Source organism: Pipistrellus hanaki, assembly GCF_964339955.1.
Source record: "Pipistrellus hanaki genome assembly, chromosome: 10".
Lineage (NCBI taxonomy): Eukaryota > Metazoa > Chordata > Mammalia > Chiroptera > Vespertilionidae > Pipistrellus > Pipistrellus hanaki.
Window position 1 is genome coordinate 60,365,646 of NC_140512.1, and position 27,680 is coordinate 60,393,325.

Genomic DNA, 27,680 nt, shown 5'->3' on the forward strand with positions numbered 1-27,680 from the left:
TTCAGAGATGGAAGATGCTGACGACGCCTCAGCATACCAGCAGACAGCAGCCATAGGTTGCTGAAGGATGCCCAGGACCAAACCAGAGACAGGTGGACCTGCATTACCGCCATTTGTCCACCAACCAGATCTGAAATATCATGGCTGGCATGTACTACACATAAGGAACTATCTGGCATTGAAATTGGGATGCAAAAGAACTGTTGGCCCAGAAAGGAACTCACTACAGACCAATTCATTTGCCTCTCAGCATAACCATTATGGCTTGTTGCAGTTTAGGTTCTTACAAGGGTATTTCTTGGATCACATGATCTCACATATCTAGAGGAAATAATGAACAACACAAACAGACCCAGAGAAAGAGAACCAGCAATCAGACTCTCAAACCTCAGAGGGAAAATAAGGGGGGGTGGGGGTAAGGGGAAGAGATCAACCAAAGGACTTGTGTGCATACATATGGGCCTAGCCAGTGGCCATGGACAACGGGGGGGGGGGGGGGGGGGGAATGAGAAGGGGGGATGGGGGGCATATCTAGGGAGGGGTTTGGGATGGGAATGGGGGAATAAGGACAATTATGTGAGACCATAATTAATTTTTTTTAAAAAATTCCAGATATACAAAGAAATAGTAAAATATGACTAATGAAGGGAATAAACCAACCAACAAAGTGAAAATGACACAAGATAAAAATTAATAAACAGTAGTGTTAAAAGAATTATTACTCTATGTCATATATTAAGGGCATCTATGGAGAATTTACAGCTAACATCATACTTAATAGTGCAGGAAGTCTGCTGTTACTATTTCTGTTTGAAACTGTACTGATAATATTTTAGCCAATACAATGAGGCAGATAAAAGTAGGACATTCATATTGGAAAAGAAGTAAAACAGCCTTTCTTCACAGATGTTGTGATTATCTATGTAGAAATTCCTAAAGAAACTTCCCAAAAAAAAAATGCTCTAATTAATAAGTACATTTAGAAAAGTTGTAGGAGCTCAAATATATACATATCAATTTTTTCTGTATGATAGCAACAAACAAATTGAAATTAAAAACAATACAATTTACAATAGCAACGAAAGTTACTAAATATGTATGGTTCAATTTGACAGAGACGTACGAAACCTGTATACTAAAAAATACAAGTATTTCTGAAAGAAATTAAGGAAAACCCAAATTGATCTATAGATTCAATGCTATCTCAATCAAAATCCCAAAAACATTTTGTAGAAATTGGAAACCTGATTCCAAAATTCACAAATGGAAAAATGTTGTCTTGAACTTCATCAACATTAAGAACTTTTGATCTTCCAAAGCTATTTTTAAGGTATAAAGAGACAAGTTCTAGATAGTACATATTTCACAAAAGCCTTCTACCCAAATTGCATGCTTAAACATGCGTAGTTCATTGTGTCACTTATATCTTTACAACTTTTTTTTAAAGCTGTTTCTCTTCCACAGTGGGATGTTTATAATAATATATAAAAATGAAACATCAAGAATTAGAAATATTAGCAGGTAGGTTAAGGATATGACATTTAAATGCCAAAAGAATCAGCTAAAAGTTAAAAATGTTTATTCTAGAGTAACTACTTGGGGAATGGGATAGAACTGACATAAAGGACTTTTGTTTTTCATATAACACCTTTTAGAAGTTTCCTGTTAGATCATGCACATATATTACTTAGATGAAACTACATACTGCATCTAAAAGAGGCTAAGTAAAAGAACATCTCAATCAAAGGACAGGTCTATGCAGGCTCACTTATCTGAGTATTTAATGTACTAAAGTGGGAATGAAGAGGATTTCAATTTATTCCTATTAGGGATTAAACTTTGTTGAATTTTATTTAATAATTTAGGGGTTTTTTTCACTATGTGTTGTTATTATAGAGCTGTCAAAGTGGTAAAATTGCAAAATATTTATCCTGAAAGGCAGGCCAAAATGATTCCCTTTTAAAACTTGTAAAGATTAATTAAGGTTCTGTGTCGTTATTTTCTGTACTTTTTTGATTCAGGATTACTTGTACTCTATAAATGTGCTGAATTATTTACACATCCTGGCTCAGCTAATGCTAATTCAGAACATGCCCAGTGGGACCTCAGAGCCCTGCAATGCTAAATGTAATCTGGGGATCAGTAACATTCCATTCATAAAATGCATCACCCACAGGTTAATGGAAATAGACAATAGGCAAGACAATGAGTGGATTATGCAAATGCACTGAAAAGATTTAAGCAAGGGGAGGGGACAACAAGAACCCAATTTGTGTTTTATTTAAACTCGGATTAAGGTTTATGGTTTACAAAATGATTAAAGCCACTTTGCTAATTCGCTAATGCTCTACGAAGCACCACTACACAGGGAAAACTATCAAAATAGACTGGCCCTGGCTTTTTTGTGTGTGTAGGAGAGGCTAATAGGGTGCAAAGGGATGAGATTAAGTGAAGGAAACTTTCAACATGAAATGAACAGCATTCTGAAGAAAAAATTTGAGTGATTAGATTTACAAGACATTTATTTGCATTTATCTAAGACAAAAGTTTCATGAAACTACAACTCAGGCTTTATATTCAACTACTGCTTTGTAAGAAATCTTTTTTTTTTTTTTTTTCATTCAAATTCGGTCCTATAAAACAAATTCAAGCCCAAACCGGTTTGGCTCAGTGGATAGAGCATGGGCCTGCTGACTGAAAGGTCCCGGGTTCGATTCCGGTCAAAGGCACGTACCTTGGTTGCTGGCACATTCCCAGTGGGGGGTGTGCAAGAGGCACCTGATCAATGATTCTCTCTCATCGATGTTTCTAACTCTGTCCCTCTCTCTTCCTCTCTGTAAAAAATCAATAAACTATATATATATATATATATATATATATATATATATATATATATATATATTCAACTTAAAACACAAGTGCCTTTTAGGAAAACCTGTTCAAATGATAGTGTGAGAAACGAATGTCATTGTGAATTGCATCTTAGATAATATGTCCACCAAGTCCCTGAATAATGGCACAGGATGTGGCAATAAGGAAACATTCTCAAGTTGCTGGTTTGGAGGTTTCTAAGTCTGAGTAAGGTGCAGCCTTGGGGACAGCCCAGCTGCTCGCAGCACTTGGCCTTGGAGCCGGAGCAGAGGTCTGGGAGGGTTCACCAAAGCCAGGAGTCCCAGCAGGCGTGACCTCAAGAGGGACCCTTCCCTCCTCCAACTGCCCCTTGTAAAGAGCAGTTACCTCATCACCATGTGGCAGTAACCTCTGAGGAGCCCACTGGCGCTCCCAGCCTCTGGCCCTGGCTTCAGAGCATCCGCATAACCTGTCCTTCTGTTGTGAGTGTGTATCAGGGATGCACGGGCCTGAAGGACTCGGCATAAATGACTCCCCTGGCTTAAGGGTTTTGTGTTTTGTGGGGGGAAGAGGGAGAGTTAGACATGGGTGTGGACAGGCAAGTGTGAGGGGATCGGGGAGCTGGAACCTTGTTGGTCCTAGAAGTTATGTCAGTTGTGTGTTTCCATCTTAAACCGCAAGGATAAGTGGGGGAGTCATTTCAATGTTATCATAGAAAAGAAATATTAGGGAATGCTTTTTAAAAATATATACTTTTTTTTATTGATTGCAGAGACAGAGAGAGAGATGGAAACATCAGCGATGAGAGAAAATCATTTATTAGCTGCCTTCTGCATGCCGCACACTGCGGATCAAACCCGCAACCCGGGCATGTGCCCTTGACCGGAATTGAACCCGAGATCCTTCAGTCCACAGACAGATGCTCTATCCACTAATCCAAACTGGCTGGGCCATTAGGGAATGCTTTTTAAGTATCTCTTTACTCATAGAATCCTAGTGGTTCTTTTCTGATTATTATATTATTTATGCACATATGTCATCAAAACTTTAGAACCTTTTCCATCAGAGTTTGTGCCTTCATTAAGACATTTAAATCATGGGACTAGGTGAACATCAATCTTAAAAGGTTCCTTTATGGGTTGGTGTAATTTTAACCACTTGTCATTGTTCTATCCTGCCAGGTAATAGAAGAGGGGATGGTTTAACAGTTTGGATATTGAAGGTTTGACCTTTGTTCCTCCTTTTGTTTTTGAAGATACTGCTTTCCCTTTGGACGACCTGAAGGTGCTCTGAAAGCTACACTTTCCTTACTTGAAAGGGTATGTTTCAACATTATTTTACAAACACTGTTCATGCTGTCAGTTGCTGGGTGTCTCAGCTGTCTAGGCAGACAGTCTCATTCCTCAGGAGTGTGCTCTCCTTGGAGTCCATTGTGTTTCACCAACTTCTCATTTTTCCTTGCTATCTTCAAAATTTCCCTGTACCCCGCTTCTTCCTTCCAAAACCATTCTGAAGCACACCTTGGCTTCATTTGCTAAGTTAATGGCATCTTTTAGGTAATTTTCTATTTTTTCAATATTTTTTCCTCCCGTCATGAAATAGGTGTGGTAGTTTTTTCAGTCAAGTATAATGAACTGTTTTTCAGACTTCACAGTTGTCTCATCATTCCCCCTGACTTATTTGTACTTCTACCTGTCATAGTCCTCATACCTAAAAGAGTTTATCATTTAATATTCACACACACATCATTCTTTTTATTTTAAAATCATCTCAGAATTTATTTCAATTCAATCTGTGTATTGCTCTAAATGAATTCATGAATTGTAGAAATTCTTTTCCCCTCAAAAATTAATAGCAAATAAGGTTTCATTCCATGCTGAAAATTTCTTTTTTAATGAGGGTATATTTCCACTCCTCATTTTGTGATAGATAAGGTTTGAAAGGGAAGTATCCTTTTCATCTGTTTATAAAACTTTTCATATGCTCATTGGAAGCTAACAGGTAAGTGGGTGGCTAGTTCCTATTCCTTATCAGTGTGAAAAGACAATGTCTATGCCTTAGCTGGTTTGGCTCAGTGGACAAAGCATCAGCCTATGGATCCAAGAGTCCTGGGTTTGATTCCAGTCAAGGGCAGGTACTTTGGTTGCAGTCTCCACCCCAATCTGTGCCCTGGTTGGGGTTAGTGCAGGAGACAACCAATCAATGTGTTTCTCTCACATCTATGTTTCTCTTTCTTTCCCTCTATCTTCCACTCTCCCTAACGAAAAAGAAAAAAAGAATATATAGGAGTCATCTATGGCCCATTATTTGATCATTCTGATGCTGATTTATCAACTTCAATCTCTTGTTCCTGTCCATTTTTCAACCCAGTGAACTCTAGATTGCATTGTTTATTAGCACCTCTATGAAAACCCCAAAGGTATTTTAGGGATTTAAAGGCTTGGGAGATGAGGGCTAGAACTAGTGGCTAAAATGAGGTCTTTCACATATAAATTTGTTTCATTTATATCCCTATCTTATCCTTCATTACAGTGCATTGTGTGAAAGAAATATTATTGAAGGAATTATCTGTTTAATTAGAATTTTTATAATATTAAGAGCTGCATGCATCCCAAGCTTTTCAAAGGATATGTCTCATCCTATTCATTAAGGTACATGGATAAGATGAGATCCTAAAAGATAGCTTTATTTTTTGGAACCGCATCCCATCCTGGGTACCAGCCTCTCTGTGAGCTGGTTTCCATGGCAGAGCTCCCTCCAATGCTCCCCACCCCCTGCAGGGAAGAGTTAGTGGTAGCAGTGATGCCCCATGCCCTGCACTGACAGGGGGCAGGATGGACAGTGACCTTTATTGCAGTTGTAGTCACTAATCATGTCTCTTGCTGAAGTGAGGGAGAATGGTAAAAGCCTTATCTTCATTTTCATGTCTCTGTACTTACACCTTAGCAAAATAAAATAAGATCTACATGTGAATTCTTGAAACTTAGTAATAAATATTGCCTGGTTTCAACCCTGAACTCACCTCATTCTAATTTTAACAGCTACTTATTTCTATTATTTAAAAGGTTGTTACCATGATAAGGCCTAGTGATAAAGTTTATGATTCTGCCTGTGGTACAAAACTAATCTGGTATTCAAATTTCAGTAATAATCACATAAAAATAATAGTGCATGTTAATGCTTGTACATATTTTTTTACTATAAGTAGAAAGATTTTTCTGACTATAGAGTCTAATGTTCAGTTCAAAATAAAGTGCAAGTATGTGTCTGTTTTAAAGATCAGTACTATGAGAATATGATGAAGAAATGACAGAGAGGAAGCTTTCAAATGATGGAGTTTGTTGTTTTCAAAAGGAAATTTTGGCTAATAAAATTAAAACATGTTGTCAGGATCACTAATGCTAGAAACACTGAATACATTTGAGATTAAAGGATCCTTAGTGCCAAGACTATGGAAAGAGAAAGAAATAATGAATCAGGAAATGGGTGTTTTCATGTTCTATCATTATTTCTTCCCCAATAATAGACTAATAAGATAGATAGTAAGAACACTTAAGTATCTTCATCTTTATAGTAACAGTTTGCTATATACTTTATAATTTGAATGTAAGCAGATCAGGATAAAGCCATTAACTTTATGAAAAATAGAGTTTGACTAAGAGTGTAATCAAAACTTATTGTGAGCAGTTTTATCACTAGGAAAGTTTTAAGGAAAGTTATCAGTCATTAAATGAGTGTTTAAGTACATTGTATTTTGAATTATGGATATAACTGTATTCCCCCTTACCAATAGTAATATTTTTAAAGGGAAAAGCCCAAAAACACAATTTAGGAACCCAACGGAGAATAATCAGTTTTTTCTAAATTATAAAGTTTCCATGTCTTTCAACACTTGAAACTACATTTCACTGAGACAAAGAAGTTTTCTCCCTCCTGAGTAGATCATAGTAACTAAAGTTTAATTAGTGAAAGCAGTAGTCTTGATTTTTATAGAGCACAAAAAATATGCTTTTTCTTAATGGAGTTTTGTTATTGTTCTTATCTATGTTGCTCAAGACATTGAAAGCTTTGAAATTAAGAGGCAGGGAGGACAAACTTTGTTTATTGCTTGTCCCAGTGATGGTAATCCTGATCTGAAACAGCTGCTCTAATGGTGTCACGGGTCCCCGGGGGAGAGTGACAGTCACACTGAATGGTGGCTTGGCCTGTGGGAGGTTTTGATGTGCACAAATGAGGCTTCTGCAGGAGGAGCCAAGATTAGAGGGTTACTGCCCAGTTGTGAAGTGCCGAGTAATTACTTCCCCGTGTTACCTAGGACCCCTCCTACTATTACATGGTCAGGTCTAGAACAATTTGTATAATTTGTTTTTAGTATTTTATACAAAATCAATCTCTCTCTCTCTCTCTCTCTCTCTCTCTCTCTCTCTCTCTCTCTCGCTCTCCCATCACCAGGTTTTAATGAAAGATATTGCCACTCCCATACCAGCAGAAGAGGTGAAAAAAGTGGTCAGAAAATGTCTGGAGAAAGCCGCCTTGATCAATTACACTAGACTCACAGAATATGCCAAAATAGAAGGTCAGTGCAGTGAGCAATTGCCGAAGTGGCAGCGAGAGCCAACAATGCCTATTAACTGAATTTTCTGTGAGAAGCCCTTTCCTTTTCTGAACAAACCTGTGCCCTGGCAAAGGGAAATGTCTCATTAAAATCTCAGCTGGTGAACTGAAGAGCTTTTTCCTATTCATTGCTTTAATATGCCTCCTGGGACTCTGCTTGAATGAAAGACCCAGGATTCGTGCTTAAGTTGTCCTTTGTTCTTATTTTGAGTTTGCAAGGAACCAAGAGGTGTTTTCATGGGTTGTGTTTTTTGGCATTACTGTAAGTATGTCTAACATTTAAACTATGGACGGTGTATTCTTTCCTGATCAGTAACAGCGTAGCATTACATAACTTTATTTTCTATTCTGCAGTGTCACTCGGAGAAGGGGGAAACTTGTTGATTATCATGAGGGCGGAAATAAATGGATAGAATTACTTGCAACTTTTAATTGCTTGCAGTATATTGATGCATTGGAAGATTAGATCTCTTGAGAGGACTGTGCATTTTTTTCCCTCTTTCTTCAGGTTTTATTCATTAAGGAAACTGTCATGTAAGATGTTTAGGAATAAGTAGGTTGAAATTTGTGACCAAGTCACACAAGCAGTTTTTATTCAACAGTCCTTTGATTGATATAATTAAAAGTAATAGAAAGGACCTTCAATTTTCCACTCTGATTATAAAACTAGCTTGTTCCACACATGTACCATTTACTTAGGGAAGGAAAAAGCTTGCAATGTCAAATATTTGTGTCTAACTATAAAAAGTAAATCATTAGAAAAAAATTTAGTCGCTTTTAATATAAAGTTTTACGTGATGAATTATAAATGCATTAATGAGATACTGTTATAATAGTTTCATCAAAATGGTGACAATGGAAAAGATGACTATAATTGGCGGTGTTATATCCTTTCTTCTCTCCAAATCTGATCAAGCTTTCTAACGAGCATGTGATAACCAACCTCCTAAGTGATTAACAAAAAAGCCATCCCATCACTATAGCAACCAATATTATATCACGAGAGGAACAACATGAAACCTCCTTAGTTACCAGTTTAACATCATTAATTATGATATCATGTTGTGTTAAAGCACAAGCAATGAATATTAGATCATTTGGGGAAAGTGGAAGATAAACAGATTGGTTTTCACATTTTGAATACTTGTTTGGTTTTCATGTTTTGGGAATAATGGGTGTTGAAAGAATTAATATAAAAGTAGACATATTAAAACCTTTCAAATCTGGCAATGAGAAAAATGTGGATAACCTGAATAAATGCAGTACTGCTTTATCTAAATATCATGAATCCTATATAAAAAAAAAAGATGAAAATCTTTTTTTAAAATGTATCTTTATTGTTGAAAGTATTATAGATGTCCCACTTTTCCCCCCATTGCACCCCTCCACCTCACACCTGCACCCCCAGGCCTTCACCACACTATTGTCAGTCCCCAGCGCACACACACACACACACACACACACACACACACACACGCCTTCCCTTTGAGATTTGTCAATCTGTTCCATGCTTCTGTTGGTCTGGATCTATTTTATTATTTTTATTCTTAACTGTCTATTTCAGTTCATTAGCTTGACCATTACCTAATTCTTTCTGGAACTTTCCCTTCCCTATCTGAGACTATTCTAGAAAATGGATCCTAGAAATCTAGTCAGGTTGGTCTACTGAGCAGTCTCCTTTAAAAAAAAAAAAAAAAAGGCATGCTTATTGGATGAGAAAAACTTCTATGTGTTTTATTATCTCCCTCCTCCCTTTGTTTTGTGTCTAAGAATAAAGAGCTTTTCTTTTGTGCTTAGGATCAGACTAAGAACAAAGTCACATCTCAGTTGGTGGGAAGTGGGCTGCTTTTCTTGGCTGGTTGGGCCTACTGTCTTATGGGAGCAGCAGGGAGCAGGGGCAGAGTTTGCTTCTCTCCTAAACTGTCTTTTCTTATGTTCTAGGCCCAGCAGAAAAGGAAACAGGTAACCGATGCCTGTGCATGCCCGTGTTATCTCTGATGGTGCATGCTATGTTGCTGCTGTGTTGTGATGTCATGAGTAGCCCTTTCCTTTTCAGGACTCCACTGGGATCACTTTAAGATGGTGAAGGAAACTTGGGTTTTATCAGAACTGTGGCGAACGAATGCTTTGTAGGGAAATGTACAGGCCATTTATCTCTATAAAAGTTCAGCGCCTGTTTCTGAAATGAATTCAGAGCAAAGCACCTGGGGCTGTGTTAATGGGATGCGTTACTTTTTAAGCATAGATGCTAATCTTATTTTGCCAGTATCTGAAGGGCTCTTTCAACCAGAAAAGAGAACCATCTTTCCTTTAACACCAATGCTGTTAAATAAAAAGGAAGCAGTTGTTAATCGTAGGGAGGAGTAGAGGTTATGAAATCCCATCTCAAGAAATTGCTGGGAGAGAGTCGATTTTGAAAGGTTTTGTTACTTTTTTCTAGTGTCACTTATCACAGTCGCAACTTTTATGTTTGAATATTTTTATTTATTGACTCAGAGAAAGGGGGGGTAATGGAGAAATAGAGAGAAGGGAGGAAGAGAAACATTGATTTGTTGTTTCTTTTGTGTATGCATTGATTGGTTGATTCTTGTATGTGCCCTGACTGCAGTTTGAACCCACAACCTTGGCGCATCAGGACAACACTCCAACCAGCTGTGCTGTTCAGCCAGGGCTGGAGTTATTTTAGTTTCATTTGCTGTTACCTATTTATCCTGCCCATCTCCTCTCCAGCCTCATGAAGGCAGGGTCCTCACTGAACTTGTATTCCCAAGTCACTGTTGTATCCCCAGCGCCCAGGACTGTGCCACTGCCATGAAGCAGGTACTGGATACTTTGGAGAGAGACAAGAAGTTAGTTTCATCTGTAAACTGGAGAGAAAGTGATGAGTGAACCTTTCCAGTCCCAGTTTGCTTATTTTGTCAAATTTTGCACGCAGTGTTATAGACAAGTTTGCTTGGGTTGTTTTTAATTGAAGTCTTCTATTAAGGCTTCGTTTCTTTTTCCCTACATTTTCCTTTTTTTTTTTTCTTTTTTTTTTCTTTTTTTCTTCTTCTATTTTTCTAAAGTATTTGACCCCTGTGAGAGTCAGGAACAAAACACTCAGAGCCAGGAAAAGGGAAGAGAACCCACCTATCATGGTCTATAAGGGCACTTTAGAAAAAAATGAATCAGGAAAAAAGAATGAGACTGCCAGTGCCTTTCAGGACAGCCCATTGTGACAGCAACAGGCCAGTGCTCTTTAACAAACTTTTTCAAAACCTCTCATGGCACTTTATCCCCCACAGCCTTGTGGTGAACACGGTTTTTATAGTTTGCACACAGCCGTCCAGGGCCGTTAGTGGCCCTCCCACTGCCAGAGAGTAAATAAGGAGTCCCCCTGGGAGGAGAGCCGGGGGTCCTGATCCCCCGCCTCCAGGGCTCCGCTCCTTCCCCTGTGAAATACGAAGGGGCGGGGAGGGGGTCACAGTGCACCTTCAGGAAGGATGGGGCGCAGACTGCTGCCCTGTTCCCATTAAACAGCCCAGGAAAGGACATGTGCTGTCGTCCCCTCTTACCTCTCTGCCACCAGACAGAAGCCTTTCCTTCACATGCATTGAGCATCCACGCCTCTGCTCAACTAAACAGCCTGACACGAGGAAAAGGGCCTTTTAAAAATTAAATGCTTGCATAGAGAAGAGGGGGAAAGAATGAGAGAAGTCTCGGTAATTTAAGTGGATGGAACAGAAAGCTAATCTCAAGTGAAGAATGTTCTGAAGTAACAGAAGAGAGGTTTTTAAGAAATGTAGTTCTGTTCCTTCAGTTGCATTTGGTTGTGAGTTAACAGGGTTACTTAGAAATGCTGTTAGGGTGCTTAGGAAAGTGAGTAAAAATGAGGATATCAGTTGAATGTGTGAGAGCGCAAATGCTGGATAAGACTTTCAAACAGCACTCTCTAGGGCATTATAATCATTATCCATTGTTAGTTTGTAGAAAAGAGTAAAATTCTGCCCAAGACTTGTCATCATGTTCTCTATCCACTGCCTATTGCTCCAAAGTTGTTGTTGTTGTTTTTTAATTTACATTGTGTCCATAGTTCCTTAAACAACTCTTCAAACTAAAAACCAGCTACAATAAAAACACTCAAATATCCAAACACTTGGAGGCAAAATAGGATGTTATTAAATAATGAATGGGTTACCAATGACATCAAGGAATAAATTTAAAACTTCCTGGAAACGAATGAAAATGAATACACAACAACCCAAAATCTATGGGACACAGTGAAAGCATTCCTGAGAAGTTCATAGCACTATAAGGCCTACTTTAAGAAATAAGAGAAATCTCTAGTAAACTAACCCTAAAACTAAAAGAATTAGAAAGAGAATAAGAAAATCTCAGGGGAAGTAGAAGGAAGGAAATAATAAAGATCAGAGTGGAAATAAATGACAGAGTCTAAGAGAAAAAATACAAAAGCTGGTTCTTTGAATAGATAAATATGATTGAATAACCTCTAGTAAATTCATTAAGAAAAAAAGAGAGAACCCAAATAAATTAGAAACAAAAGTGGTGAGATAGCAACTGACAACATAGAAATACAAAGGATTGTAAGAAAATATTACAAACAACTATATGCCATCAAAGTGGGCAACCTGGGCAAAATGGGCAAATTCCTAGGAACATACAATCTTCCAAAACTGAATCAGGAAGAATCAGAAACCTGAATAGACCAATATTAACTAATGAAATTGAAGAAGTAATAAAAAAAAAAACCTTCCAGCCACCCAAAGTCCTTCACATGAGTTTTACCAAACATTCAAAGAAGAACTAGCACCTATACTCCTCAAACTATGCCCAAAAATTTAAGTAAAGGAAATGCTTCCAAGCTCTTTTTATGAGGCCAATGTTATCCTAATCCCAAAACAAGATAAACAGACTACAAGGAAAGAAAATTACCAACCAGTATTCCTGATGAATATAGATGCTAAAATCCTCAAGAAAATATTAGCAAATCAGATTCAACAATACATTTAAAAGATTATTCACCATGACCAAGTGGGATTTATTCAAGGGATGAAAGGCTGGTAAAATATTCAAATATCAATAAATGTGATACATCATATAAACAATATGAAGGATAAAAATCTCATGATCCTATCAATAGATACAGAAAAAGCACTTGACAAAATCCAGTACCCAACTATATATAAAAACCTAAGCTACCAGAATGCCAGAATAGCCCGAACGACTGGTTGCTGTGATATGCATAGACCACCAGGGGGCAGATGCTCACAGGAGCTTCTCCCTAGTGATTAGTGAACTCCCACAGCCAACCTCCTGTGGCTAGCCAACCTCCTGTAGCCCCTTCCCCTGTCCAGCAGGAGCCAGCTGGCCACTGGCAGCCAGGAGAAAGTTCCCATCTGGTGTCCGGCAGGAAGGCAGGGCCAGCTGGGGGGACAGAAGGCCCTGCTGGCAGCCAGAAGGCCCCTATCAGCCCTGATCACCCCATCTGGGCACAAATTTGATGCACCAGGCCACTAGTGTTTTATAAAAACTCTCAGCAAAGTGAGGGATCAGACCTCAGCATAATAAAGGCCATATATGACATACTTACTGCCAACATCATACCCAATGGGAAAAAACTAAAAGTATTTCCCTTAAGAACAGGAACAAGACAGAGTTGTCTGCTTTTACCACTCTTATTCAACATAGTACTGGATGATACTAGCCACAGCAATCAGACAAGGAGAAAAAAAATAAAAGGTATCCAAATGGGAAAGGAGGAAGTAAAAGTGTCATTATTAGCATAGGAAACACAGAAAACTCTAAAGACTTCACCAAAAGCTACTAGAATTAATAAATTCGGCAAAATAGCAGGATATGAAATTAACATCCAAAAATTGATGGCATTTGTATACACCAATAATGAACTCTCAGAAAGAGAAACTAAGTGTATATATATATATATATATATATATATATATATATATATATCCCATTTACCACTAACAAAATAAGATACCTTGAAGTAAACTTAACCAAGGAGATAAAAGGTCTGTATTGGGAAAACTACAGAACATAGAAAAAAGAAATAAAGAAGATACAAACATGTGTAAGCATATAGCGTGTTAGTGGATTGGAAGACTTAACATAATTACAATGTCTATACTATCCAAAGCCATCTACAGATTCAACACAATCCCTATTAAAATATCAATGGCATATTTCACAGATCTAGAACAAATACTCCAAAAATTTATATGGAACCAAAAAGAGTCCAAATAGACATAGCACTGTTGAGAAAGAAGAACAAAGTAGGAAGGATAACAATTATTGTATAATAAAAAATAGCCCAGTATTGCCACAAGAACAAGCATATAGACCAATAGGATAGAACAGAGAACCCACAAATTGACCCAAAATATTTTATAAAAGAAGTAACTGAGACTTCAAAAAAAGTAACTTGCACAAGACTGTGCTGTTGTTATTAAGATTCAACTTAACTGAGATTTTCACCCACGTCCTTCAGACACCAGAGCCCTCTGCATGCTCTTTCCACTGGCTGCTTTGCCTCCAAGGCTGTCTGATTTGAAGCATTTTTTAAATATACACTTCAGCCACATACAAAAGTCAAGGGTTAATTAACACTTGTAGGATCACTTTTTCAAAAAGTAATGATCTAAAGTGATAAAAGCATAATATGCTAATTGGACTGGACAGCCGAACAACCTTCCAGACATCATTCCAGATGCCCTTCCAGATGAAGCCGCCATCACAGGGGCAAGGCAGAGGTGGTTAGGGGCAATCAGGCAGGCAGGCGAACAATTAGGGGCAATCAGGGAGGCAGGTAGAGGCAGTTAGGAGTGGTCAAGCAGGCAGGTATGGTTTAGGAGCAATCAGGCAGGCAGGCAGGCAGGCAGGTAGAGGCGGTTAGGGGTGGGTAGGCAGGCAGGTGAGCTATTAGGGGTGATTAGGCAGGCAGGCAAGCAGTCATTCAGGAGCCAGCAGTCTTGGATTATGAAAGGGATGTCCAACTGCCAGTTTAGGCCTGATACCCCCAGGCCCTGCAGGGATTGGGCCTTAAACTGGCAGTTGGACATCCCCAGAGGGGTCCCAGATTGCAAGAGGGTACAGGCCAGGCTGAGCTCCCTCCTAGCCCCTCGTCCCCTGTGCACGAATTTCATGCACAAGGACTTCTAGTATTTAATAATTAACTCATGTGCTTAGCATTATTCTAAGCACTTTACATGTATTCATTTATTCCTTATAAATCTTTAAACAAATACCATTACTATTATGATTACTCTTTAAGGAAACTGAACCAGAGACTTGGCCAGCTGGGCTGTGGTCACAGAGCTTAGTGGAAGACTATAAACCACTGTCTAACTATTATATAATCACTAGGAGCCCATTTGCAGGAAAATTCCTGCAAGCAGCTGCCGCTGCCACCCACCCTGCCCCACCCCTCCCGCGCTTTCCCTCTGGCAGCCACCTTGCTTTCTGCTTTTTCTCCCTCTTCCTTCTAAGCTGTCCTCAGTCTTCACTCCTCCCTCCCTCAACGTATACAAATTAACCACCATCTTTGTTTGGTTAAGTTGCATACTTGCTCTGATTGGATGTGGGCATAGGGAAGGTAAGGTCAATTAGCATTTTTCTCTTTTATTAGTGTAGATAGCGCTATCTTCTTATTCTCCTCTGTTTTCCTCCCTCCCCTTTCTTGGTAAAAGCTTGTATAAAGTTAAATTTGCTCTCAGTTACAACTGAGACATGGACCCTTGAAAGGGAGTCCTCAGTGGTGGTCTCTGCAGAAATACGACAGAAGCCGTACATGTAACTTAAAATTTTCCGGCAGTCACATTAAAGAGGTAAAAAGAAACAGGTGAGATGAATGTTAATGATATAGTATATTCAATATCATTCTAAAATGTATTCAGTATACAACATTATTCATGAGACACCTTACATTACCTTTTCATACCATGTCTGAGAAACTCGGTGTGTGTTTTACACTCACACCCCACCTCAGTTCAGAGTGGCCCCGTTGCAAATCTCATGGGCCATGTGTGGCGAGTGGCTGCTGGATTAGGCAGGACAGGTTCCTAGAGTGAGGCTGAGAGTGGGCTCTGGAATCTGAATCTCTCCACACACATACACACACACACATACACACACACACACACACACAGACACACACACACACCTTTAGAGTCTGGAGTGGAAAGTGACTAACATGCGCCACCTCCCCCGAACTCAGAGTATCTCTCCCTCTTCCCTGCTTTAGTTTCCTCTATTGCACTTACAACCCAGCATGTAAGATACCTCATTCATCTGACTGTTGTCCTATAATGGTAGCCCCACAAGGACAGGGCTTTTGTATTTTAGTAGCTGCTACATCTCCCGCGCTAAGAAAAGTGCCTCGCTCATAGTGGGTTCCCGATAAATATTTACCGTATAAATGAATGAGTCTATGGCACAAAGCATGATGGCGCTATTTGTAGCAGAGAGGACACCTGTAAACTGGCGAGCTGGCCAAAGATTCCTTCAAACCAACCGCTGAATAATGAACAACGTAGAGCAAAAATTAACCACTTAAAAAGTAATCAAGATGGAAACAAATTACACTAGGATTTCATGTCGTTTTGGGGAAGGGAGAAGGAGTCATCAACTTGAGATCACAGAAGCCATATCGCAGTTACATTACCAATATCTAGTCATCTGACCTGGCTCGGTTGTTTCTGTAATTCAGCATGATGCTCAATTTTGACTCATTATTCGCTTCCATCCTTGGGAATTCTCCAAGTTCCCCATTGGCACCATACATTTGCAGAAGAAAGGGATTTCACAACTTCTAAATAGATGAAATAAAACAAATTAACTTTATCCAAGTGCCTTCTTCCCTTTGGGCAAACTGTTTGCATGTGTTTTACCAGAACAGTTTCTTTTTAAAACATAAAATTTCTAGAAAGCTCATGTGTTTTTCTTTCATTTATTTTAAGAAATGTTTAAGATTTACACTGTTGCAAAACCAACTAGCTTTCTTCTTTGGTTTAACTTTATCATTAACTCTATTGTTGGCTTAATAGTAATATCCTTTTTATTTATAACCTAAGATTAAAAGTATGACAAACCAACATCATACCCAATAGGCAAATTCATTTTGGGTTGATTTCTCGGTTGACTTCCCATTTTCCTAATTGTCTTTGTAATCACATGCCCGTTGATGCAAACTCACTATGATTTTTAACGAAGAAACTTTTTTATTTAATTTGAGGATTTCTTATAGACAATAACAACAATAATGTATCCAATATCAGTCCCAACTTTTCCCTGAAAACGACGTATCACATAGTGACTTACGACAAAAGAGGTGAGAACCACAACTGAGAGCTTGCCTTGACCTGAGATCCTTGGCATCAATTTAAGACCTGGGTTCACTGTGGACCCAGGAACTCGGAGGTGCCCTACACAAAAGGTAGCATGGATTGAACAGTCTCTGTGCCATGAGGTTCTGCTGGGCCTCTGGTTGCCAGGCTACCGGTCTCACCCCAGCGAGCTTAAGTTCAGTCTCAGTTGAGTGGGACAGAGATGGCTTCCCAGAGGGCCAAGCTGCTAGCTGTCTCTGAGAGGAGAAGCTGCCCAGTGGTGACTTGCTGACGTCATTAGGATGTGTTTGCCATCTGGGTGGCACTTTAATTTAGCACTCGCTGTCAGGAGTGATGAATAATAAATAAGTAAAATTGCCCTGCTTAAGGATGAGTGTTTACAAAAGGAAGTATATAACAATACTGCACAGTTAATGGAAATACCTTTTGTTAAGGAGTAATGAAGTACTAATATTTCTAGGATAACAGTTTTCTCTTAAAAGTTGTGATTTTTTATTAATCTGATTTTTTTAAATTTAGTATTATATGTACGATGGATTCAGGTGACCAATAACTAAATGATAGACCTGAAATTTTGTATTCCCTTAAAGTGTTGACAACACTGCAAAATATAATGTGTCCATCAGTAAAAGACAGAATCCTCACCCTTAAAGGAGTACAACAGGTAATTTAAAAAATTTTGTGCTTCCTTTTGGGAAAGTGTGGCTTTGAGGATAGACCTTTGCCTAAAAGTAAAACCTTGGTGACCATTTCTGCTTCTGACTCACCTAATGATTTAGGGACAAATTGGCTCTAAAAGAAAGAATGACTCAATATCTTTTTCATTAGACTGTTTGAGAAAATTCTATAAATCAGTCAAAAGTTTTTTGTTTGTAAAGCAGGGTGTTTACAGTCAAACCTCATTGCTTGAGCTACACTGACTTAGTGTCTGCGATCATCTCGGTAGCGACCAAATTAAAAGTTATTTTTGAACTTTACATTAAAAAAAAATATGAGTATTTTTCAGATGGTCAATGAACAATTTAGGTTATTTAAGAAGGTAGTTTTTTCTGATAGCAATGAATTACTTTGATTCCTATCATCTAATATGATGCAATTGAAACTTAACTTTACACTGTTCTTATCAACATGTTCTCATCAACATTGAATTAGATGTCATTAACATCCTCACCACACCGTTAGCCTTAATCTAGGTAGTGTGCACACCTCCGTGCATTACGATCAGGTTCCCTTTCAAGTACTATTTAAGTAATACGAAACCACTTCACCTTTCCCACATCTGATCTGGAGTGAATGAGGGATTCTAGTCTTTTTGCTGAACTTTTCTGCCTCCACCACACTAGCCATTCAAGATAACAATCCAACAATATATAATGTGTGTTCACACCAGTTAGTTATCATGACAATGTCAACAGATTAATTCATATGCATCAAAAGATGTTTTGGGGCCTTGGCCAAGTGGCTTAGGTGGTTGGAGCATCATCCTATGCACAGGAAGGTTGAGGGTTTGATTCCTGATCAGGGCATATACCTACAATAGGTTGCAGGTTTGATCCCTGGTAGGGGCACCTACTGGTACAGGAGGTAACCGGTCAATGTTTCTCTCTCTCTCTCTCTCTCTCTCTCTCTCTCTCTCTCTCTCTCTCTCTCTCTCTCTCTCTCTCTCTCTCCTCCCTTTTCCTTCCTCCCCTCTCACACCCTTTGCCCTTTCTCTCTTGTTAAAATCAGTAAACATATCCTCAGGTGATGATTAAAATAGATGTTTTGGGGACAAATAAACAGGAGTTGCAGGGATTGTTATTAGAAGAGGCCAATGAAGACACTGCGATGTGACAGTGTGCTGACGCTCCTCGTATACCTTCAGTTAGCTGAAACAGAGAAAGAGTGTGTTGTGCAGTGTCATGGTAGCTCTTTGCACACTCAGGTACTAACCACGTAAGTGAAAAGTTGAATGAGGCCAGGAGGAGCACCCTCAGACAACGAGGCAGCATGATGGGGATGCTTGAAACACTCTGCACTCTGTTTACCGTAACTTAGTGACCAAAGGGAAGGACAGGTGTTCGGTCAGCTCCAGACCAACCATGGAGACGTTTAAGGCGACCGAGTTCTCTCTTTTCTGGAATTGTTTCTGAGACTGTGTTCCTTTACCATCCTTTCTGTTTTATCCGAGTTTCATTCTGGGCAAGTATTCATCCATGTAAGACAGCCACTGCCTGCACGCCATGCTGCGCTGTGCTTGTGGCTGCCCATCTTATGTTGAAACTAATATAAGCAGACTGTAAAATTACAGCGGGGAGAGTAGGGAGATCTGGGGGAGATAAGAGATCAACTGAAGGACTTGTATACATGCATATAAGTACAACCAATGGACACATAACTCTGGGGAGGGAGGGTATGTATGGGGGGGGGTAATGTTAAAATATGTACACAGATAATAATTTAATTTAAAAAAAAAGGAAAAAAAAATATTGCTGCTGTGGGCGCGGCGTCGGCCTCTGCCGAGGTGCTCTGTGACCTGCACAAGAGGCACCTCTCCTTGATCCACAGTCTTTGTCAATGAGTTATCCATCCTTGTTTTTCCTTTTTTTTTTTTTATTTATTTTTGTAGGGCGAGTTGTAATGGATAAGGACAATTTCAATCAGCAATGGTCACAGCTAATACGATATAAAAATGAAACCTTGATTCAATCTTGAGCAATGTTCTCTTTTCAAATCAGGCTATTATAGGCCTGGCCCTTAAATTTAAATGACACATACCAGGGTATTTGAGGGCAGTGGCTATCTTTCCAGCTTGTAAGCATAGTATGCCCGCCTCGGCTTTCTAACTCTGCTCCTAAAACTTACTGGTTCCATGCCTACCTCTGGGTCCTATTCTCCAGCATCAGGAAATATGAGGTGTCTTTCCCATCAAAGCCAGCTCTTCTGCCTGTGATATTCACCCCACCTTTTCCTGGATGGATTTCATTCCATCCTATATCTCTTTGTTTCCCTGTGGCTTCTATCTCTGTCTTCTTTCCACATATTTCCCTTCCACCTATAACCATGTTATCTCCTTTTAAAATGCCCTGACCTGAACTATACATCTCTTCCCAGCTGCCATCCAAAGAGCAGTTTACAGTGTCCCTTGGTGTCCGAGGACCATTAGTTATAGGACACCCTGTGGATACAAAAATCCATGAGTATTCCAGTTCCTTTTGTAAAATGGCCTAACCAATGGACACAGACATCAGGGGGGTGAGGGCATGAATGGAGGGTGAGGAGACAATGGGGGAATAAGGACACATATGTAATAACTTGACCAATAAAGAAAAAAAGAATTAGAGAAAAAAAAAAACAGAAAAGAAAAGCTAAGTAATCTGTAGGATAGGAATAAAAATAGAAAAAGACTTCCATCAGACTGTTTAAAAGAAAAAGGAGATGCAGATACAGTATGAAAGAGGAAAATAACTAGGACAAGACACAGAAAATAAAAGTATTATGAATAAATACAAAAATTGAAAGTCTGAAATGAATACATTTTTTGAAAAACCATACCGTATGTTGATATAATCAGCATGAGAAACAAAACTCAGGCCAATAAGTTTTAAAGAAATTGAAGTAGTTATCAAAGATCTTCAATTTCTGGATACCTAAGCCAGGTTGATTTTGGAGCTGAGTTCTACCAAACTTTTAAGGAAGAAATAATTCGTATCCAAAATAATTTCAATAAAATGGGAAATGAGTGACAGCTGATCAATTCATTTCATGAAGCAAATATAATCTTTATTCCCAAACCTGATAAAAACAACAGAAAAAGGAGAGTACAAGCTCATTTTATCTTAAGTATACATTTGCACAAAATTCTTAAATATATGATCACAATACTCAACAGAGAAAATAGTACGTCATACCCAATGGAGTTTATTCTAGGAATGTAAGTGGTTCAACATCAGAAAACTGCAGCAAAAATCATATCATCTCAGTAGATGTAGGAAAAAGTATGTGAAACCGGTCAATACTAATGTATAATTAAAAATTATGCTATTAGAGTCATAGAAAGTTTCTTTTTTTAAAAATATATTTTATTGATTTTGTACAGAGAGGAAGGGAGAGAGAGAGTTAGAAACATCAATGAGAGAGAGTCATCGGTCAGCTGCCTCTTGCACACCCCCTACTGGGGATATGCCCACAACCAAGGTACATGCCCTTGACCGGAATCGAACCTGGGACCTTTCAGTCCCCAAGCCAACGCTCTATCCATTGAGCCAAACCGGTCCTGGCTAGAAAGTTTCTTTATAAAACCCATGTAGAAAAAAAACTTGCTTTTTTGCACATCTTTTGAACAGCTGTCTTAATAAAAGAGAGCTCCGTTCTCCTATGTGCTTCTGCATTTAGTATACTCCAATATAATATTTTTGTTGGTGTATATGAAAAAAAAGTCTGGCCACCTACTGATAGGTAGTTGTAAAGGGAAAAATATTTTAATTGACTTTTTAGATAATTGTAGGTTTTCTTTTATGATATTGCATCAAAACTTGACAAGTAAAAGAAACCATCAACAAAACAACAAGAAAGCCCACTGTGTGGGAGAACATATTTGCAAATGTTACCACTGATAAAGGTTTAATCTCCAACATCTACAAACAGCTTATACAACTAAATAAAAGGAAGATGAATGATCCAATTAAAAAATGGGTAATGGACCTAAATAGAATCTTCTCAAAAGAAGACAGAAGGAAGGTCAAGAAGCACATGAAAACATGCTCAAAGTAACTAATTATCTGAGAAATGCAAATCAAAACAACAATGCGGTACCATCTCACATCTGTCAGAATGGCCAACATCAACAAATCAACAAACGACAAGTGTTGGCGAGGTTGCGGAGAAAAAGGAACCCTCGTGCACTGCTGGTGGGAATGCAGACTAGTGCAACCACTGTGGAGAACAGTGTGGAGTTTCCTCAAAAAACTGAAAATGGAACTCCCATTTGACCCAGTAATCCCACTTCTAGGAATATATCCCAAGAAACTGGAAACACCAATCAGAAAGGATATATGCACCCCTATGTTCATAGCAGCACAATCTACAATAGCCAGAATTTGGAAACAGCCTAGGTGCCCGTCAGCAGATGATTGGATCCAAAAACTATGGTACATCTACACAATGGAATACTGTGCTGCCATAAAAAAGAAGGAATTCTCATCATTTGCAGCAACCTGGATGGAATTGGAGAACATCATGCTGAGTGAAATAAGCCAATCAATGAAAGAGAAACACCACATGACCTCACTCATTTGTGGATAATAAAGAACATAATAAACTGATGAACCAAAGGATAGATATAGAGACAGTATATCAACAAGTAGACTGTGAAATTACAGCGGGGAGGGGAGGAAGATCTGGGGGAGATAATAGATCAACCGAAGGACTTTTATACATGCATATAAGTACAACCAATGGACACAAAACTCTGGGGCGGGAGGGGATGTGTGGGAGGGAGGAAGGGGGGCAAAAAAAATCAATAAAATATATTTTTAAAAAAACTTGACAAGTAATAAATAGTTTCTTACAGGTTAATTGCAATGTGGAATCTGAAAGCATATCATGAATTTTTCATGTTCTTACATTAAATTCAAATGGTTTATCATGCACTTTGAATAACTCTTTCACCATGCACTATTTTTTGACATCATGTATTGATCAAGGAAACATTGACAAAGGTTATTATGTCAAAAAATTCCCTTGTTAATTAATATCACCTGTCCGACCAGTAATGTTTTAAAGGGTTGGGAAGCTGTCAATCTCATGACAAATTTCTAAAATTCTTCTTTTCCTTGAAAGCTCTTAATTTTGTCTGTGGAAACAAAAACTCTCTATTATCCTTAAAGTGACCAGTTTACTTCGTTTCTTAGAATGTGTCTGCCAAATAGCCAAGTCTGAAAAACCATAATTTTGTTCATCAGTAGTCCTTTCAACTAAAATTGGTTCTCTGTAAAAGAAGAAAAAAACAACAACAAAAAACAGCTAGTTCAGCCCTCAGCTCAATCATACAATACTTTCCCTGGAGACAATCCTGATAGCTCAGTGCAGAAGTCACTTATGCAAACTTCTCATTTTGTCACAGGTGATATTTAAAAATATACTCGAGAGATTCAACAAAATTAATAATTTTTAACTGTTTCATCAGGGCATTCATATGAAAACTGTTTTTGTCCTTTGCTGAGTATTTTTAGTGCATAGTGATAAAGAGTGCAATCATGAGTATGGTTTAGCCCCAATTCACGCTAAGGCAACAGCAGTTTCACCCACCGTTACTTTTGCATCATCACTGTAAATATGAACAGATTAAAAAAGCAAGGTATCTTAGTATTATTATGAAAATAGTTTTTATCTCTAAGATTCCCTAACGGTCTTGGAAATCTCCAGTGGTCCACAGATCACATGGAGAGCTGCTGTTCCACACTGTCAATCCATAAGCTAGAAAATACAAACAAAAATAAAGTGCCTTTCATTGGAACACCCAAACTATAAGATATCCAGGAATTGACTGTACCAAAAGCAAGTAAAACTTCCTAAACTGATATAAAGGAAAAATTTGAAACTCAAATAAAGGTCCTAGAAAGTAATCGAAGTAGATGTAGGGATAGCCCATAACTTTAAGAGAGGTGTACTGTACTATAATATACTAGAGACTCAGTACATGAAAGTCATGCACAGGTAGTGTCCCTAGGCGTGCTGGATATCAGGGCCCATCTGTGGGGTGACTGGAAAGGTGATCAGGGCCTCTGCTCACACCCACCTTGGCTTGGTGCTGCCCACTCACCTGCTTCACCATCCTGCCACAGTTCGTAGGGCCCCATTGGCATGGCAGTATCTCCACTGCTGCCCACTGCCAGCACGGATGCCTGCTGTGTTCTGTGTGACCCCCTGGTGGTCAGCACATGTCTAACTCCAGTTAGTTGAACTCTCGCCCATAGGGACAATTTGCATATTAGCCTTTTATTATATAGGAGGATAAGCTCTCCTCCCAGATTCCATTCGTATCCCAAGAGTATTTTAAAGAACTTCATAAGTTTACTATAAAATTTAAGTGGGAGAATAAAGGGTACTGAGTAACTAAGTCAACTTTAAAAAGAGAAAGAACAGAACAGAGTGTGAAGACTTGCTTTGCCAGATACTGAGACAAATTAAAAGACAATCACCAAAGCCCACAATAGGGCATATACTCAGGATGGAAAGGTAGGGAGACTCGTGTAAACTAAGTCCTCCCCTACTGTTCTCAGTAGGTTCTGCAATGTGAAGCGACATATAATGAAACCCATTTTACCACAGGCTAATTGACATAAACAAGAGCTAATGTCATCAACATAACAACACTGAGCGAAGTGACATTACTCAAGGGCCTGCTCTGTATATGAGAGCCTGATATGCTTCCTCTTTAGTAAAGTGGGATGAGCACACAGTGGGCAGAGGATGGGCTGTTTGCGAGGTGATGTTAGAAAGATGGGCTTACACTATGGATAAAAAAGAGTTGAACTCTCTAATAGAAACATGGTCTCCAGAGAAAATAAGACGCCTTGTTTCTTTTTTTTAAGAAGGAAATACCTGCCGTATAAACGTAGCATTTCTCTTTATCATAACTATCCCCGATTAGTATTTTACTTTTTCACTTCCTTGATGATATCCTACGTTCATGTCATGTCTATTTCAGTTGAGACAAAATTGTTTTAACTTTCTTATAAAACATAACTGGTTCCATTTAGTTTATTAGACAACCATTTGTGCTTGAAAACAAATACTTCACATACTTGGAAGCGATGTGACAAAAGCTGCTCCCTGAATCATATTTTGATGCCCAGATTCAAAAGAAGATTCATGTACACATGGGAAAGTACATCAGGAGTACTTAATCCTTGTGGCCTGGAAAAATGATTTTATATTCTCTCAAAGCTTCTCTTTGGTGAATATTTGCCTTCTGTAAAAGTTCTCAGTGGGAACATAAGCACCTCCTGAGAAAACAAAGCATTTTATGTAATGTGTCCTTCGCTGTGCTTCTCACTGAGAATCTTTCCCTCAGCCGTGATCTGTAACACCCTGCACAGCTCTGGCTGGAATCTTACCTCCTTCCTCTGAAGATGCATGGAAATCTCATTACGAGTGTTCAACACCTGTTCCCGGAAAGGTCTTGCATTCACTAAGCTCACTTGACAGTGTGTCAGGTAGCTGTGATTTTTTTTTTTTTTTTGCTTTTATATGGAATGTGATTCACAGATAAACACATACTTGAAATAGTAACCTTTCTTTCTTGTATGAGCAATTCTGTAGAATTTGTCATTCTCTAACTCCAGGGTTTGAAACCAACTGATGGATGACCCTCTGGCTTATTTGCGAACATGTGTCAACAGGTAAACCAAGTGGCATAGCAGCGTGGCCCTGCAGCACCATGAAAATCCAAGTAGTTTAGATGTATTAAGAGGTGTTGTCCTATTGGACAAAACCAGAGTAATGCAGACTGACAGACTTCTACCTCTTTGTTTCTCAACAGAGTTTGTAGGTGCTCAAAGTCTGGACAATTTTTTTGAAAATAGGAAGGGTTCATTACTGTGCATCATAAGTGAGTATACACTGAGTGGCCAGATTATTATGATCTCTGAATGCATAATAATCTGGCCACTCAGTGTGTATCCTATATAATAAAAGGCTAATATTCAAATTGTCCCCTCAACCAGGAGTTCAATCAGCAGGCAGGCCAGCCAACTGCCCATAACCCCTTCCCCTGGCCAGGGTGGTGGGACCCCAACCATGCATGACTTCATGCACTGGGCCTCATATATATATATATATATATATATATATATATATATATATATATATATATATGGAAGCATTTGTAATGCCAGATATATATATATATATATATATATATATATATATATATATATATATATAATTTTTTTTTATTTAAACAGGGAAACCTATAACATATCTCTGAGGCGCACACACACATTCATGGGGGACCCCAGATGTTTAAATTATAGAAATATTTAAGATGTTCTACCTCTACACCTGGTCCACCTAGAAGCCTTTCTTTAAATCTTAGTATCAAATGGATTATCACTACTAACATGATGAGGCTACCCTAGGCATGCAATAGCTATTGATTATGTGTCAAGGGAAACACATGCACACAGACATTAAGAGCTTTTGACTAAATTCCTTAGCACCCAACGCTCTAAATCTTTGCAAATGATATCTTTCAGATTGCAGTTGCTATGTCCAGGAAACTTCTCTTTCCTTCTCCTTCAGCTTGCCCCCTAGCTGACCAGCCTCTGGGGTCCCTTTCACCTTCTCTGTGGTCATCTTCACCTGCCACCTCACTGGATCTGCCTGGACTGACCTCCACTGTTCAAGGACAGAATAGAGGCAGTTGGGGAACTGGGTGAAAAAGGTGAAGGGAGTAAGAAGTACAAATTGGTAGTAACAGGGATGTAAAGTACAGCTCAGAGATGTAGTCAATAACACTATAATGTATGGTGTCAGATGGGTACTTGCAATATCAGGGGAGACACTTTGTAGAGTATATGATTGTCTAACCGCTATGCAAGAACTAAACAAAATAATATTAGACAAACATAAACTGTAATTGACAATTAAAATTTAAAAGTTAAAAGAATGATAAAAGGAGTTCAAGGCACAGGAGAAGGATGTGAGGCATTTGATGCATGAAGGACTAGGCATGAAATTTAAGGTGCTATTGTAAACCTTCCTTACATGATAATTTAGTGGTGGCATGGCAGTTATTAGAATGGAGATTATTCTGATGTGTGTGTGTTTTTTTTAATTTCTGAATCTGGATTGTATTGAAGGGAAATAGTATGCAATAAAATCAAAGAGGAGTTTATCAATTTCAACGACTGAATATATATATGGGAGAAAGAACCTGGCTAAAAGCCAATCTTTAAGAAAGCTCCAGTAACACAAGCAACATTACATGGAAGTTTTTTATGCTATCATTAGACTCTTAGGACACAGTTCTGGCCAGAGCTAACCAAAGCCAAGTAAATATATATAATAGCAAACTTTTATCTCTTTCAACCTTTCATGGTTCATACAGCAGTAACACTATAAAAAAAAAGTTTTTCCCTGTGAGATCTTAGCTCTTCCTGGTTCACAGACTGAAGGAGACCCAATGTCTTAGCAGTGAAAAGGACAATGTAAATAAAACTCAAATCAAGGTGCCTGGGCTTCTCCACTCTTAGAAATCACATGACTATAAAGCCTGAGACAGATGTTACACTGCACATTAAATTTTGTGTATGTACCTAGTAATCTTTTACCTGTAATTCCATCATTACCAGACCTTACTTTAAGATCTTAAGAGGAGAATAGGCCCCCTAAAGACTCACAAAAGGCATCATTGACATTTGCCTTCATAAGTGTCTTGTCTGAGCTTTATGGCCTATCACTCATGGGTCTCCACTTGCTGTTGGCTAAGGAGATTGCTCAGATTAGATCCAATCTGGCTGCCATTGACCTAGACTCCAGTGGCCAGTTCTCTTTTGTTCCACAGCTGACCATGTTGCTTAAAAGTGAGTTTGCTGAGGTGAAAGATAATCCAGGTAAAGTAGTTAACGTGAAATAGTGACCACAGGACAATTATGCCAAAGCCCTGTGCTATTAGTATGGTAAATTGCTAGGAGGTATTAACTGGAACTGTTGCTTTAAATGATAGGGTCATTACACAAGTTGGCCCCTAAGGAAGGCTGGGTATTAGCCTGCTGCAGCCCCGTTGTTTTCAAACATCATTGGCATTAGTCGTCTCGTGGATTTAAGCAGCCATAGGGAGGACATAACAGAAAGGGTTGTCCAAATATGTAA

The 27,680-nt window shown here is 38.7% G+C and overlaps 1 protein-coding gene across 8 annotated transcripts in view; it reads left to right on the forward strand.

Annotated features, from left to right (window-relative positions):
• CADPS2 (calcium dependent secretion activator 2) overlaps window positions 1-27,680 on the forward strand; it is a 434,503-nt gene that overhangs the window by 322,796 nt on the left and 84,027 nt on the right. For 4 of the 8 annotated variants that reach the window (XM_084897688.1, XM_084897684.1, XM_084897685.1 and 1 more), the window contains exons 15-17: window positions 4,106-4,169; window positions 7,303-7,426; window positions 9,406-9,426. In XM_084897688.1, the coding sequence (XP_084753814.1) occupies window positions 4,106-4,169; window positions 7,303-7,426; window positions 9,406-9,426 (209 nt within the window). The remainder of the gene's footprint in view (window positions 1-4,105; window positions 4,170-7,302; window positions 7,427-9,405; window positions 9,427-27,680) is intronic. The other 4 variants (XM_084897683.1, XM_084897686.1, XM_084897689.1 and 1 more) reach the window with 1 other exon arrangement.